The sequence below is a fragment of the Cygnus olor genome, chromosome 27 (assembly GCF_009769625.2).
Source record: "Cygnus olor isolate bCygOlo1 chromosome 27, bCygOlo1.pri.v2, whole genome shotgun sequence".
Lineage (NCBI taxonomy): Eukaryota > Metazoa > Chordata > Aves > Anseriformes > Anatidae > Cygnus > Cygnus olor.
The window spans coordinates 3,638,415-3,652,845 of NC_049195.1; the positions used below are offsets into that span (position 1 = coordinate 3,638,415).

Consider the following 14,431-nt stretch of genomic DNA (forward strand, 5'->3'; position numbering starts at 1 on the left):
GCAGGGCCTCGGCTCGGGCTGAGCTGAGCTTTAATGATGGACAAGAAGCAAAGGCACGCGTGGCACGGCCCCGGGCCGGCGTCTCGAGTCGCAGCCGTCACGGCCGGGCCGGGGACCCACCGGGGACCCCCCCCAGCACCATCCGGAGAGGGAAGGAGAGGCACGGCCACCGGGGCGGTGGGCGATAAGGCACCGGGCAGAGGCGAGGAGGGGTCGGGTTAAGGCACTGGGCGGAGGATTGGTCCCTGTTAGAGGCACCCCATAGGGGCAGCAGGAGCTGGAGGCGCTTCGTGTCCCCGTGGGGCCGTGGCTCCTCTGCTCCGCGCCGCGGCTCACACGGGCGCCACGTAATTGCCGGGGAAAGTGCCGAATTTCTGCGTCCTCCTGGACACGCCTGGGGAGAAAGGCGAGGGGAGGGCGGTGAGGCCGGCGGCGGCCCCCCCCCGTCCCCCCCCGAGCTGTCCCCAGCCCGCCCCATCGGCCACGCACCCACGAACCAGCCGTCGTCGCACTGCTGCATGACGTCCACGCGGTCCCCTTCCTGCAGCTCCAGCTCGTCGGCGTTTTGGGGCCGGTACTGGTAGAGCGCCCGGTACCTGCGGGACGCCACGGTGAGGGGCTGCTCGCCCTGCGCGGGGACACCGGGACCCTCCCGGCCCTACTTACGGGGTCCACTGGATTTCGGAGCCGTTGTAGGACGGGGCGGGTGCAGGGGGAGTGCTGGCGGGTGCCCCCACGGCTGGGCGCTGCGGGGGGAGAGAAGGGAGAGGTGTTATGGGGCAGCACCCCCAGTCCTAATAGGGTTATGGGATGGGGATGGGGGCTGCAGTGGGGGCAACTCACCTGCTCGGGGGGCCAGGTGGGGGCTGGTGAGGGGCGTGGGGCCGGGGCTCCAGCACGGGGCAGCTTTGGGGAGGGGGGAAAGGCGAAACCGAGGTGGCGGGGCGAGGATGGGCACCCACTGGGATCACCGGGACCCCGATCTGTCACCCGCCGCGGGGTCCCGGGGGAGCCGGCGGAGAGCTGGGGGCCGCGGGGGCCGGGGGAGTGCTGCGGGGACGGGGACAAGGCCGGGAGCCGGGGGCTGGCAGAGGCGGGCGAGGGTGGGAAGTCGTCGGCGGAGGCTTTGACCCGCGGCTCCTTCAGCACCTGCACGTAGGTGGCGGGGAAGATGCCTTGGCGGCTGGTGCCCGAGATGCGCCCCTCGTACCAGTTCTCGTCCACCCTGCGCACCAGGCAGACCCGCTCGCCCTGCGGGGGGGGAAGGGAGCATGGGTTAGCCCGGCACGGCTCGGCACGGCTCGGCACAGCTTGGCATGGCTCGGCACAGCTCAGCTCAGCCTGGCTTGGCACAGCTTGATGCAGCTCGGCACGGCTCGGCACAGTTTGGCACGGCTCAGCACAGCTTGGCACGGCTTGGCACAGCTCAACACAGCTTGGCATGGCTCGGCACGGCTCAGCACGGCTTGGCACAGCTCGGCACAGCTCAGCACAGCTCGGCATAGTTTGGCACAGCTTGGCATGGCTCAGCTTGGCACGGCTCAGCATGGCTCAGCACAGCTCAGCATGGCTCAGCACTGCTCAGCACAGCTCAGCATGGCTCGGCATAGCTCGGCACGGCTCGGCACAGCTTGGCACAGCTCGGCATGGCCCGGCACAACTCAGCACGACTCAGCACAGCCCGGCACGGCTCGGCGCAGCGGTACCTTGCGGAAGGAGAGCTCGACGGGCAGCTCCCCGCGGAAGTTGTAGAGCGCCAGGGCCTCGCCGTACTCCAGCACCTGGATGCTGGGCGCCTTGATGGGCTTGGGCACCTCGGTGGGGGGCAGCACCTGGAGCGGGGGCGCGGGGGAAACGATCAGCTCCGGGCTGCCCAAACCCGCCCGTCCCCCGGCGGCCCCCTCCTCACCTCCACGTAGTTGGAGGGGAAGATGCCCACGCGGCCGTGGTGCTCGCCCTCCAGCCAGTTCCTGTCCACCTCCTTGTGGATGTAGACGATGTCCCCCTTCTGCAGCGTCAGCTCCCTGCGAGCGCCAGCGCTCAGGGACACCGGCCCCGGGGGGCACCGGCGTGTCCCCCCACCCCGCGGGGTGCCCCTGCCTCCTGCTCCACGTCCTGCCCGGTTCCCTGCTGCTTTTAACGGGGGGGGGGGGGGGGGGGGGGGGGGGCAGAGGGCGGCCGACCCCCCAAGCATCCTGCTCTGGTCCCCGTCCACCACCCAAGGGACTTTGGGGACACGGGGACGCCGTCACTTACTTGGGTGACTCAGCTTGGAAGTCGAACTTGAGGCGGGCAGCTTTCATCTGGGGGGAGAGAGGGTTAAGTGGGTGGGGGGGGGGGGGGCCTTCCCTGGCCATCCCCGACCCCCCAGGGACGGGACCAGCCTGGCCTCACCTTCTTCTCCTCCCTCTTTACAGCCTCTGCGGGGTCCCCAAAGTCCGACAGGCTGGGGAGGGTGCCGGGCCTGAGGTCTGCAAAGAGCGGGGGTGACATTTGGGGGGGGGGGGGGGGGTGTCACCGGGTGGGGGGTGGTCACCGGGTGGCAGGGCAGGGGTGCACGGGGCACCCCAAATCTGGGCTCGGGGGGGGGGGGGGTCTCACCTCTGCTGGGGGCCGCGCGGCTCCGCTCCCCGGCCAGCCCCAGCCCCCCCCGCTCCATGCCGGGGCTGGCGGGCGGGTGGTGGGCGCCGGGGGGGCTCTGCAGCCGGCGGGGGGACAGCGGGCTCCTGCGGGTGACAGCGGGTGACGTGCCAGCCAAACGCGCTCTGTCTTGGGGTGCAGCTTGGGGACAGACCACCCCCCCCCCCCAGCTATTGAACCCTGAGGTCCCGGTGCATGGGGGGGGGGGGGGGGGGCCGGAGGGATGGTGCAAGGTCTGCCAGAGCCACCCCAGCTGCATGGATAAGGCAGCGTGGGGCAGGCGAGGCGCCCGGCTAATGGGTAACCCCGCTCCTGCCACGCGTAAAGAGCCCCAATCCCCCCCCCCCCCGTGCCATCCGGAGGAGGGGACAGGCGGGGGGGGGGCAGCCCCCACGCACACCCCGCAGGGGTTAGGGTAGGCCCTACAAGAAGCGGAGAGTTTGTTTGTGTCCCTCCCGGAGACGTGGGGATGCCCCCGGGGTGGCCACCCCAACCCCAGGAGCCGCCGTCGCCGGCGTTCCCCCCCCCGCGGCGTGGGAAGCCAGCGCCCGTCACCTCCCCTGGGGCTGAGCCGAGCGCCAGGACACGGCGTCCCCGCACGGGCCGGACAGGGGAAAGGGGTCAGCCTCGTTCCAGCCCCGTCCCACCCAGCGGGCAGCCAGCCCAGCCCAGCGCTGCTCCAGGCTCCGAGCTCCCCACCCGTGTCCGGCCGTGGGGAGGGCGCAGCCAGCAGCGCCACGGGGGGCTCGGGGTGGCGTGGGGGGGGGGGGGGGGCGTGGGGACAAGCAGGACGTCAGGGTGGGCACCGCAAAGTAGCCAAATCTATGCAAAGGACAGCCCAGCCTGGTCCCCCCCCACGCGTGGGGTCCCGTCCCGTGGTGGTCCCACGCCTCGAGCGGGGCTGGGGGGCTGCGGGGTTTGGGGCTGGGGGGTGTGGGGAGCGGGGCGGCCGTACTCACCGAGCCGCCGGAGAGGCCGGAGCAGGGGAGCGAGCGGTGGGAGCAGCCGCCGAGCTCTGCCGGAGAGGAGCGGGAGGGGGTGGGAGAGAAAAATTAATCATCCGAGAGGCCGAGTCTCCGCGGGAAGCGAGGGAGTCCAGCTCCGGCTGCGCAGAGCCAGCAGCCAGCCGGACGGCGCCGCCAGGCTGGGTCCTAGCGTCCACGGCCACTGCCACGGCCACGGCCACGGCCACGGCCACGGCCACGTCCTGACGGCCGGCTGTGCGCTCGTCCAGATGTGCACACACCCAGCTGTGCACGCATCCTGCCGGGCGCGCGTCCAGCTGGGTGTGCAGCCCATCGGGTGCGCCGTTCTGCCTCGCACACCACCGGGTAAAGTTGGGCGCACGCACGGCTGGGTGGGCACAGCTGGATGGGCGCGCACATCTGGATGCACGCACACATCTGGACACGCTCACACCTGGGTGCACACACAGCTGCCATCAGCCCCAGGGGGGCAGCAGGGGCCCCGGTACCTTGCGGGGCTGCTGGCGCGTCTCCATGGCCCTCATGTCCTTGTCCAGCTCCTCGCTGAGCTGCTCCAGCTCCTGCTGCAGCAGCACCTGCGTGGGCAGGACGCGGCTGCGGTGAGTGACACGGGCACCGCCCTGTGCCACCGGGACCCCCGCTGCCACCCCCAGCCACCCCCAGCCACCGGGGCGAGGGGCTCAGCCGCTTACCTCGATGGGCTGAGCTCGTGCTGGGGGCACCGCTGCTGGGGGCTGTAAAAGGGCACGGGGCTGTTACGTGTGGGGACACCGCAGTGCCCGTGCGCACCCCACCGATGGGCTTTGTGCTGTGCCAGGGGGAACTTCCCCCTTCCTACCTGCCCGGGCTGCTCCAGCACTGAGGATTTCCCCGGTTCGTAGTCAAAAATGCTGCCGGGCTCTGCGTCGGCACCGGGGTCACCCCACTGGGTCCTGCGGGGAGCCAGAGGGAGCTGAGCCCCCCGTGCCATGCGGGCACCCTGCTGGGGACAGCGTCCCCATGCCCCCATGGCGATGCCACCCCGTGCCACCGCACTCACCAGTCCGTCCCGTTGGGCACACCGGGGCGCTCGGCCGGTGGCAGCCCTTTCCTCCGCGGCTCTGGTTTGGGGACGGAGACACCGTGGTGGGCCGGGGCTCCTGGGGGTCCTGGGGGTCCCCAGCCCTGCGGTGCCACCCCCAGGCAGCGCTTACCTGCGGGGCAGTGCTGGGCGTCCCAGTCTGGCTCTGTGGGGAAGGAGAAGGAGGTGAGCGGGCACCGTGCCGCGCCGCACTGCGCCGCGCCACCGGCGGCACCGGGACTCACCGGGCAGCTTGCGGTGGATCTGCTGGAACATGCTGCGGTACCAGTCCCGGGGCCGGTCAACGCTCTGCAGGGACACGGGGGGGAGGTGGTGAGGAAGGGTCCTTGGGGGGGCAGAGCCCAGCCCCACGCCCCCGACTCACCGACCGCGAGGCGATGGGCATGCCCGTCTCGTCCACCGGCCCGATGCCGTCGTACTTCACCCAGCGCCTCTCCCGCCGCTTGCTGTCCTTGGTCCACGTGGCCGACCAGCCCGGCGGCCGCGGGCAGCTGGGGGTGGGATGTGGGGGCGCGGCAGCCCCCGGGCCCTGCATGGGGTCCTGAGTGGGTGCTGGGGTGCTGGGCGCCTTCGCCTCCTTGGCCGGCCAGGTCTGGTACCACTCGCTTGCTGGGGACGAGGTGATGGGGGCCGCTGTGACACCCGTGGGCGTCGCTGAGCAGCGCGTGGGGCAGCTGCTGGATCCCAAGGGTGCAGGGCACGCGCCCCAGGGGTGCTCGGGGCGGGTACCTGTGGTTCTGGGGGCCGCTCGGACGTGCTCAGCTGGGGAGGGGTCGTGGAAGTCGAAATTCAGCGTGTTGGAGCCGCGGTGGCGGATGACGGGCACCTGCTGCACGAGGACAGGGCGAAGGGGGGGGGTTGAGGAGCAGCTCCCCAAATCCCCCCATTAACAGGCACAGGGGTCCTGCAGCCCCCAGCCCCACTCACCCCCATCATCACATGCTGTGGGGGCCCCCACAGCCCCACCGGGGGGCAGAGGGGCACATCCTCCGGGCTCAGAGCCAGGATAGGGCCCCCCATGGCCACGGGGCGCACGGACACAGCCGCGGGGCTGCCCGTGCCCTGCGGGGAAAGCGGCTGCGCTCACGGCAGGTCCGTGCCCCCCAGCCCCCTCGGGGCTCCTCCACTTGTTCTCCACGTGGGCATGGACGGATCCAGCCCCCCGGGCTTGGCATCAGCTTCAGGAAACCCCCACTCAAACCCAAATCCCCCCGCCATGGGCGGCCCCGTGCCCCCCGGCTTTGCCAGCTCCACTCCGGGGCTCCGCCTGGGGGCCCCCAAAATCCCCGCCAGCCTTTTAAGGGAGAAAAGAAACCAGGGGAGGGACGGCGTGGTGGCCAAGTGGTGGCACATCGTCCCGGCATCCCGGTGCCGGCCAAATCCCCCGCCGTGCTGTGCCGGGAGCCGCTGGGCGAAGCGTGCCCGCCGGTGCCCTCGTGCCTGGGCATGTGGGGGCAGCGGGAGCGGGCGCAGCCTCCCCGGGCCGCGACGAAACAGAAAGTCAAAAGTATTTCCCCACCCTGCAGAGCAAACAGGGAGGGGAGAAGAAGCGGGAGGAGAAGCAGGAGGAGAGCAGCAGCGGGAGGAGTGGGAACGGCGGCAGAGGCGCAGCTCATGAGTCACCGCCGCACGCGCTGCCAGGGCTGCAGCGTGGGGTGGGGGCGCCCCTGGATGGGACCCCCCCGTCCCCATCACCCCCTTGTTCCCCCACCGTGGGATGGCTCCAGCACGAGGGGAGCCCTTTGGGGTGCTGTCACCCGGGTGCAGGGCAGGGGACACCCGTGTCCTGCTCACCCCATGCCCAGGAGCCCCCCGAGCATCACCATGCGCACCTGGGCACGGCAGGGCCGCGTTGTGCCCCTAACCCGTGGGACCCCTTGGTGTGGGGTCTTGGACACCTCGGGGGATCCTGGCATGGCCCCGACACCTCGCAGACCCCTCCTCAAAAAGCAAGCTGGCTGAGAAGCCCCTCCCTGGTGCGTTCTCACCCCCAGCACCCTGCACCCCACGTGTCACCTACGCGGGACCCCCGGCTCCCCAGTCCCACCACCACCAGCTCCGCACTGAGCACGCCTGCAATTAACGGGATTAACACCCCGGGAAAGATTCGCCCTAGGGCAAGCAAAGCCGGGTGCAGGCACCCACACCCCCTGCACCCCATGCAACCCCCGTGACCCCCCCCGGAGCCTCCCCGGAGCCAGCTCTTACCTCCCGGGCTGGGGGCCCGCGGGCAGCGGGGCCGCGCATGGGGCCCGTGGAGCCCCGCGGGGCGCGGGACGGAGGCGGTGGGCGGCGGGGGGAGCGGGGAGAAGCAGGCAGGGGAGAGGAACGCGCGGCCCGAGATGTTTCGCCGCAAGCTCAGCGCTCAGCGGGTGGGTGGCGGGGAGAGGCTCCCCCAAGCCCGCACCCCCCTGCAGCATCCCCAAGCCCCCCCTCCAGCAGCAGCAGCAGCAGCCCCCGGCCCCACGGTTGATCCCGCGGCGCCCGAGCTCTCCGGCGGGTGCCCGCGTGCCCTGGCCCCCCTGGGGCGCGTTCGTCCCCCCCCCCCAGCGCGCCCCGCTCTGGAGCAGGGCCGGCCCATTCAGAGTTTCCAGTGACATTTCCAGGAACGGGATCCAGGGAGCAGAGCCAAGAGGCTGAACTCATCCCACGCCCCGCGCACGCCTTCCCGCTGACGACACGGGGCCAGCCCGGCGCCGTCGGCCCCCCGCTGCAGGCACCCCCGGTGGGGTCCTCCCTGCTGGCCCGGGGGGCTTCTGGAGAGGGGTTTTGGGGAGAAAATCGCTTGGTGGGGGGGCAGGGGTGGGGAGAGGGGCTCTGTGCTGCCCCACAACCCCACCACGGGGCACACGGACAAAGCAATCCCTGTCCCCACTGCCGCCCGGTTTCCTACGGTGACCTCCTGTCCCTTTGGGGGGCCAGGATTTGGGAACCCCCCTGTTGGACGACCCCCATTCCCTGGTGCCCCAGGGTGGGCGCGCGTCCCCCGAACCCACCTCATCCCCTCCGGCTGCGCCCCGGTCTCGGCCACTCTCGCCCGCCGCTCGCTTCCCGGTTTCGCCGCTCCCCAAAACTGCTGACGGCCCCGAAACCGGGCAGCCCCGGCCCTTCCCTGCCCCGTGCTCCTCACGTGAGCTCCGGCCTCCCCCGCCAGCAGCGGAGGCTCGCGGGAGGGAGGCTTTGGTGCCAGCCGTCCCCACCGAGAAGCTGGGACGAAGGCGCCAGCTGGGGCGGGCGCGGCGCGGGGCACCCAAGGGACAAAGGTGACGGAGCGGGCGTGCTCCCCGCTCCCGGAGGCAGGAGGACGCGGATCCCCACGGGGAAAGGAGTCCGTCCCCGTGAGCCGCGGGGAGGCAGCACAGGAGCAATTTGGGGGGCAGCAATTTGGGGGGCTGGCGGCACAGCCCGCGGTGCTGGGGACGGGGTTAAACCCCACGGTGGAGCCCCCAGCCCGTCCTCCGCCCCGGTTACCCTGCCACGTCCCCAGTGACATCTGGAGGTCACGGCCTCCGCTGGCGCTACCCTCCACAGGCAGCAGAGCCCACCCTGGCCCCCCACCCCCCCACCCCACCCCCACCAGGGCTCCCTTTTGGGAACCGTCTCCCCCCCCGGCGGCACCGCACTCACCTCGGCAGCCTCCGGGCAGCGTCCCCGTGCCGCCGGCCTCCCTCCCTCCCTCCCTCCCTCCGCCCTGCTCCCAGCACCAGCCTCCACTCGCAGATAAATATTTAACGCGCAGCCCAGGCCAGGATTAACAAAGGGCGAGTGTTTCCTGTTTGCTCAGCGCGGCGATGCCAGGCGGGAGCGCGCTGCGAGGCCGGCGACAGCCACGGGACAGCGAGGCCGGAGGGGAGCCCCCCCCGGGGAGCGAGGCTGGAGGCTGCCCCCGTCGGGGGGTAAGGCTGGGGAGAAGGACGAGCAGGAGGCGGTCCTGGGATGCGGCCCTGGAAGGGGGTGCAGGCGAAAAAGGGGTGATGGGGACGAGGTGGGGACGGGAGAGGCATAGAGAGCACATGGGGAAGCAGCCTCGACGGCTGGAGGCGGCCTCCACAGCGGGAGACAGCGCCTCCGCTCCTCCAAGGAGCCCTGGAGAGCAAGGAGAAGGATGTGGAGGTGAAGAACAGGAGTCAGCATCCCCCCCCCGACTGCATGAGGAACGTTATTCATTTATTTACCCATCTCAAGGGGCGAGGAGAGGAGGCTGAGGGCTCTCCAACAAGGTGAGGCCAAGCACCGAGGCATGACGGCAAGGCTGGAGCCACCGGCACGACGCTGCCCTCACCCCGCGGTGACACCAAAAAGGGGTCCCCAAACCCCTCGTCCCCTCCCTCCCCAAGGCCAGGCAGGGCTGCCCCCATAAACCACAGCGGAGCCGAGTGACGGTGTCAATTTTTAACTTTTTTTTTTTCTTTTTTCTCCTTAAAGATGACTTCCGATTTACATTAAGACAGTTCTAACAAATTCATTCCTTGTTCACAAAAAAAAAAAAAGAAATTATATTAAATAATTTCTGCCAATAAATAACATTTTCACCAGTATTTTTTTTCCTTTAAACATAACTAAAAAAAGCAAGAAACAAACAAAAAAAAAAACAACAACAAAAAAAAAAGGAGGCAGTCTCCAGGCACCGGGCGTTAAGATCCTTCAAGCATCGAGAACCCTAAAAAAATCACCGTCCCGCACCCAGCACGCGGCCCCCGTGGGCTCCGGGTCCTCCCCGGGTGGGATGGCACGGCGGCGAGGGGTCCTCCCACCAAACCCCGCGCCCGACCCGGCGCTGCCTCCCCTCCTTGTTACATGCACCTTGCTATAACATGCAAAAAAAAAAAACCCAGGCTGCGAGGCCACAGCCTGCGGAGGAGCGAGCGCGCCGCCCGCCCTTCCCCTCGTGCTCACGGTGGCGTTTTTTTGGGGGGCGGCCGGGGAGGCAGAGGGACACGGGCAGGAGCTCCGAGACGAGGGCCCTTGGGACGTGCGTAGCTCCGAGGCGCCGGCCAAAGGTGGAAATTGGGTGGAAATTGGCTTTTTTGCTTTGCACGGGCTCAGCACCCCACCGCGCCAGCGGCTGCACCCCCAAAACGCGGCCAGGAGGGGAGGCTGCGCCCTACCTGGATGCAAGGGGGGGGGGCAGAAGCGCTGCCCACCCCTCCCCGGCTGCTCCTCTGAGCTTAATGAGCGATAATCAAGGGGGTAATTAGCACCCACGCACCCCATCACGCTGCTCCTCACCCCCTCGGGGACTCGTGGCGAGCGGACGGGGACCGGCCGCGCGTCGCCGGGCCGTACGGCATCCATACGTGCCACCAAATCCTGCCACCCCCAAACTGCTGCAGGCACCGCCCCGGGAGAAGCACGAGGGATCCCTCGTGGGGGGGAACCGATGGCTGGGAAGAGCTGGAGCCCCCCCGAGGGGCCGCGTCCCCGTCCCAAAGCTCCCAAAGACTGCTGCTGGGGCGAGATCCCAGCCTGGGTCAGAACAACATGCCCTAAAAACATGCACGGGCAGCACCTTTGCACGGTTTTGCGCTCTCAGAGGAAGATACCACACATCGGCTCACTGCGTTTCGGAAAGGATGCCATTAAAAAAAAAAAAAAAAAGAAAAAGAAAAGAAAACGAAAGAAGAAAAAAAAAATAAAGACTCACAGACAAAGGCAATTGGCCCCACGCCTCGTATGGGGTTAGAGAAGCTTGCTCAAAACATCTCGCACTTTTTGCAAAGCAGTGGGCGTGTAAAAAAGAAAAAGAAAAGAAGTGGAGGCATGCGACTTGAAGTCTCTTGTGAAAACCCCAGTGGTCTGCTCACAGATACTGCTTCCTACAGAGCTGGCGTGAAGTTAACGTGATGCGCGACTACGAGACCGGCTGAAAGCTTCCTGCAAAGTCGCTGTTCTCCTCCGCAGCTGGAATCGCAGCTCAGGGGCCAGAGCGCAAAGGGGAGGCCAGCGAGACCCCGAGGAGGGGCTGGCGAAGAGCCCCTGCCGGAGGCACAGCCCACTCACCTGCTGCCCGTGCTCGGGGAAAGCACAAGAGGCAGAGAAGTTGGAAGAGAAGTGAAAGCTGGCAGGGGATTCGCTCCCGAAAGCTGCTGCAGCTCGAGTGGCACGCGGGGAAGGGAGTGACCCAACGGCGTCTTGCAAAACCCTTTCCCAACACTTGCTTCAGGTCAAAGTTTAAGCGAAAGAACGAGGCTCTGCTAACAGAGCCAAGCCTCTAAACCCTCTGCAAGGGTTTGCAAACCCTTCTCGTTCTCCCACAGCCCTCCTTTCGCCGGGGGGGGGGCCTCTCCAGCACAAAGAGCCCCCCGAAACCTCTGCCCGGACCCCCTGGGTTCCTCTACCTACCACCAAACCCTCCCTGCACCGCAGCCGAGGGAGGGGGACACGCTTCCTGCAAAGCCTCTCTGGCTAAGACGTCACATCCCTGCACAGAAACAAGCAGCACCATGGCCCAGCCTTCCCCGAGTCCCCATCGCCTTCCGAGCACCGCAGCGGGTGAAGGACCCCCAAAAAATTCATGTGGGGTGGCCAGGAGGGATTCTGGCTTTCGGGGGGGGGGGAGCGCGCCGCTGGCCCCGCGGTACGTGCTGGTGGCAGCAGAGGGGCCTTTCCATCCACGAGTCAAAAATCACCCTCTTTTCCCATAAAAATTGAGGCCACGCATGTTTCCCGAAGATAATTCCTCTGCCGTGAATCAGAGGGTTCCCAAAGGGACCGCAGCCACGCGGGGTCCCGAGGGCCAAGGCTCGGAAGGACGCGCCTGCCCCCCCCTTCCCCCGATCCTAACCAGAGGCTGCTTTTTGCTTTGGGCTCCGCTGGAATAAAACCGAATTACCGAAGGGAAAGGTGCCCCGGCTGCTACGAGACACCCCGAGGCCTTCAAGCTGATCGGGAGCACGCACTGGGAGGTCACCTCTGAAGCACGGGGCCGGACCTGAGCCGCTCACCGCAGCACGCAACGCGCCTCCGGAGGGATCGCTGGCTCGAGCAGCAGATGCAGGTGGGCAAGAAGCCGAAGAAAACAACAGCAAACTCTGGGAAGAAGACAGCCGTGAACAAAAAAAAAAAAGAGAAAGAAAAACCAAACCAACCCTATTTTAAAAGGACCTGCTTTGGAAAGCACAGGCTAACTGAGAATTGTACCAAAGGGGACGACCCAAGTTGCCTGGGACTGGTTTTGTTTCGGTTTAATCCCCCCGCCGAGGTTTGCCTCCCACGGAGGAGAGGTCAGCTGTACAGCACAACACTTGGGAATATGCGCTAGCAGTTAGATTGGTTTCTAAATTAAAAAAAAAAAAAAAAAGATGGACTTTTTTTTTTATATATCGAACATAAATAAAAAAATTACAAAATGGTCACCTTTCTTACAGAATGGATGCAAACTGGATTATGAACGTGCCTCCAGGTGAAGTTGGTTTCTCCCCTGCCCCCACCCCACCCCAATAATAAATAAATAAAATTCATTAAGTTTTGGATCCTTTAGTGGTGCAGACCGGGCGCTCGGACCGTTACTGGGCTTTCTTCCCTGTGCCGTTCTTGTCCGCAGAGTTTGTTGAGGTTACCAAGTTCACCGGCCCGTCCGAGTGCATTGAATCTTTGCGCGGCGGCATGCGCTCGTTGATGCGATCGAGCCCTCGGGCTTCCTCGAAGCTGCGGATCTTGTGCTGGGGCGAAAATCCACGGATGGCTGCGGAGGGAAGGGGTGGAGAGAGGGGAGTTAGAAGGACGAGGCACGGATCCCCGGGGGGAGCCCCGCAGCACACGGCAAGACGCACAGAGCACCGCCGGGGCGACGGAAAGCACGTGTCTGGGACCCTGGGTCGGGCATCGCCCAGTCCCCCAGTTTGGGATGCAAACCGGGCCACCAGCACCGCCAGGGGGTCAGCGGGGCCTGGCTCTGCTCCCTGGTGGCATCTCTTTTAGGAGAAGGAATTCAAAGACCAGACAAGTGCTCAACGGCCCCGGACGGCGAAATGTCAGGGAACTTTCAAAGCTGAAAAAACACGATGCTAAAAAAAAAAAAACCAAAAACAAAAACAACAAACACCAAACCAACAAAGACACCACCGCAAGGCTTTAACTCCAGCACAAACCACACGCTGCAAGACCACAGAAACAGTCCTCGGATCACGAGCGCAGTGCTTCTTGCATGACCAGGAGGCACCCGGGCGACGAAATCCCCCCCGGGGGCGGGCGTGCACGCCACGAGGCGGAGCCCGGGACCCTCGCGGCGATGACACAGGCCAAACGCTCAACTTATAGAGCGGGGAAGAAAAAGGGGTTTTGAGCCAAATCGTTCTACAAGGACTTGGCTGGTTTGCAAACAAACTTCCTCTGGCAACCCAGCCGCAGATGCGTGGCCCCATTCATCGGTGCTGAACGGAGCTACGGAGGAGAGAACCTCCCCGGGCAGAAAGCTGACTAAGCCGTTATTTCCGCAAGAACAGCGGGGAAAAAATTGCTCCTCCACCCCGAGAGCATCTTGGCCCACTTGGGGGAAGGCAAAAATTACACCAGCGACCCGCTCGACCCTAAGGATTTTGGCCAAGACGTCGTGGGATTGAGTTTTCCGGCGGGTGTGGGCTCAGCCACGAGGTCGCGGGACCCCGGCACCGAGGTCTCGAGACACCAGGGCACACGGGGGACAGGGTGGGCTCGGTGACTACGTGCATGAAGGCTAAAATAGCCCTGCCCCAGCCCGCTGCGCGCTTTGTGCCTCCCAGCAGAAACCCGTCCTCCCTCCCTTCTGGTGATGCAAGAGTAAAAAGCGTCCACGAGGCCGACAAAGCTCTTTAAAATCAGCGCGCGCACACACACGGAGATGATTCGAGTCTCTCGCCGGGTTCCAGCCATACCTTCCCGTGCCTCTACCGCTTCTACTGTGGCTGCAATACAGAAGAACAGTGGCATGCAAAAATGGAGACAGAAAAAAAGAGTGACAGTGAGTGATCCGACATCAGCGCCGCGGGTGCAGAGCCCGCAGCCACCCACCCCCGGTGGAGGCAGCCGAAACTGAGCGGCGGAGAAGGAAGGGGACAGGAGCTGGGGGCAGAGAGGGGGCTCCCTCGGTGTCAGCATGGGGATAAACCCCAGGGGAAGGAAGGCAGAAGCAGGGAGCTGGCCTGAATTACACCACCAAAACTCGGCCGATGCTTCAAATCCACTTGGGCTCCATCTCCACCCCCCGAAGTGTCCCCAAGCAACACGGCACCACCGAGCTGAGCAATATCCCCCTCTATCCCCCCTCGCCGGGGCTGCTGCAGGCTGAGGAGGTTTGGGTCGAGCCCCTGCCTCGACATCTGGGAGCAGGCATTTCTTTTCCTTGACCAGATCCCCCCCCTTTCAGCCCCCAAACGCTGCCGGTTTGGCGCTGGCCGCAACGCAACGGCCACGCGGTCCTCGAGAGGCTGAAAAGGAGGAGGAGGAAGGAAGCGGCAGCCCAACATCTTTGCTCCAGATTTGGCAGCTTGCTTCGATTCAGCTGGTTCTGCCAGGCCGTGCTGCCGGAGGCTGGCAGGAGGGAAGGAGGGAGGGAAGGAGAGACCCCGATGCAGCTAACCGGAGGGATGTGCGGAACTGGGAGGGGAGAGAGAAAGGGATCCCATGGGGAGAGGGGCAGGGAAGGGGGGGCTGGAGCCCCCTCGAGCCCCTTTAGGCGGTGCAGAGATCCCAGGGCAGCTCAAGGCTGCACCGCCTCGAGCCGAGCTGCGGCTTCCCACCGCCGTTC

At 66.2% G+C, this 14,431-nt stretch overlaps 2 protein-coding genes across 6 annotated transcripts in view; both read right to left on the minus strand.

Annotated features, from left to right (window-relative positions):
• Positions 1 to 13: 13 nt before the first annotated feature.
• Positions 14 to 7,315, minus strand: SORBS3 (sorbin and SH3 domain containing 3). 2 transcript variants are annotated; one of them, XM_040538236.1, is made up of 19 exons: positions 6,916 to 7,315; positions 5,437 to 5,536; positions 5,072 to 5,340; positions 4,932 to 4,995; positions 4,820 to 4,852; positions 4,666 to 4,726; positions 4,465 to 4,558; positions 4,319 to 4,360; positions 4,115 to 4,201; positions 3,600 to 3,655; positions 2,602 to 2,726; positions 2,395 to 2,471; positions 2,257 to 2,303; positions 1,910 to 2,024; positions 1,707 to 1,832; positions 844 to 1,251; positions 667 to 746; positions 490 to 596; positions 14 to 394 (listed from the first exon to the last, which is right to left on the minus strand). In XM_040538236.1, exons 1-19 carry the CDS (start codon positions 6,952 to 6,954, stop codon positions 333 to 335), a joined length of 1,992 nt encoding a protein of 663 aa, XP_040394170.1. In that variant the 5' UTR covers positions 6,955 to 7,315; the 3' UTR covers positions 14 to 332. The 2 variants fall into 2 exon arrangements, with proteins under 2 accessions (XP_040394170.1, XP_040394171.1); XM_040538237.1 differs by having other exon boundaries at positions 5,072 to 5,316; positions 6,916 to 7,312.
• A 1,771-nt stretch (positions 7,316 to 9,086) lies between these two features.
• Positions 9,087 to 14,431, minus strand: part of PPP3CC (protein phosphatase 3 catalytic subunit gamma) — a 31,293-nt gene continuing 25,948 nt past the window's right edge. For 2 of the 4 annotated variants that reach the window (XM_040538239.1, XM_040538238.1), the window contains 2 exons: positions 13,560 to 13,589; positions 9,087 to 12,391 (listed from right to left, as the gene is read on the minus strand). In XM_040538239.1, coding sequence (XP_040394173.1) covers positions 12,213 to 12,391; positions 13,560 to 13,589 — 209 coding nt within the window. In that variant the 3' untranslated portion in view covers positions 9,087 to 12,212. The remainder of the gene's footprint in view (positions 12,392 to 13,559; positions 13,590 to 14,431) is intronic. The other 2 variants (XM_040538241.1, XM_040538242.1) reach the window with 1 other exon arrangement.

What these genes read in the sequence shown, in the direction of transcription:
- SORBS3 (XM_040538236.1), bottom strand. Translation starts at nt 6,954, where the DNA reads ATGCGCGGCCCCGCTGCCCGCGGGCCCCCAGCCCGGGAG. An exon ending in TAAAGAGGGAGGAGAAGAAG is followed by an intron (nt 2,304 to 2,394) that starts GTGAGGCCAGGC and finishes CTCTCCCCCCAG; the next exon opens with ATGAAAGCTGCCCGCCTCAA. An exon ending in TCGAGCTCTCCTTCCGCAAG is followed by an intron (nt 1,252 to 1,706) that starts GTACCGCTGCGC and finishes CCCCCCCCGCAG; the next exon opens with GGCGAGCGGGTCTGCCTGGT.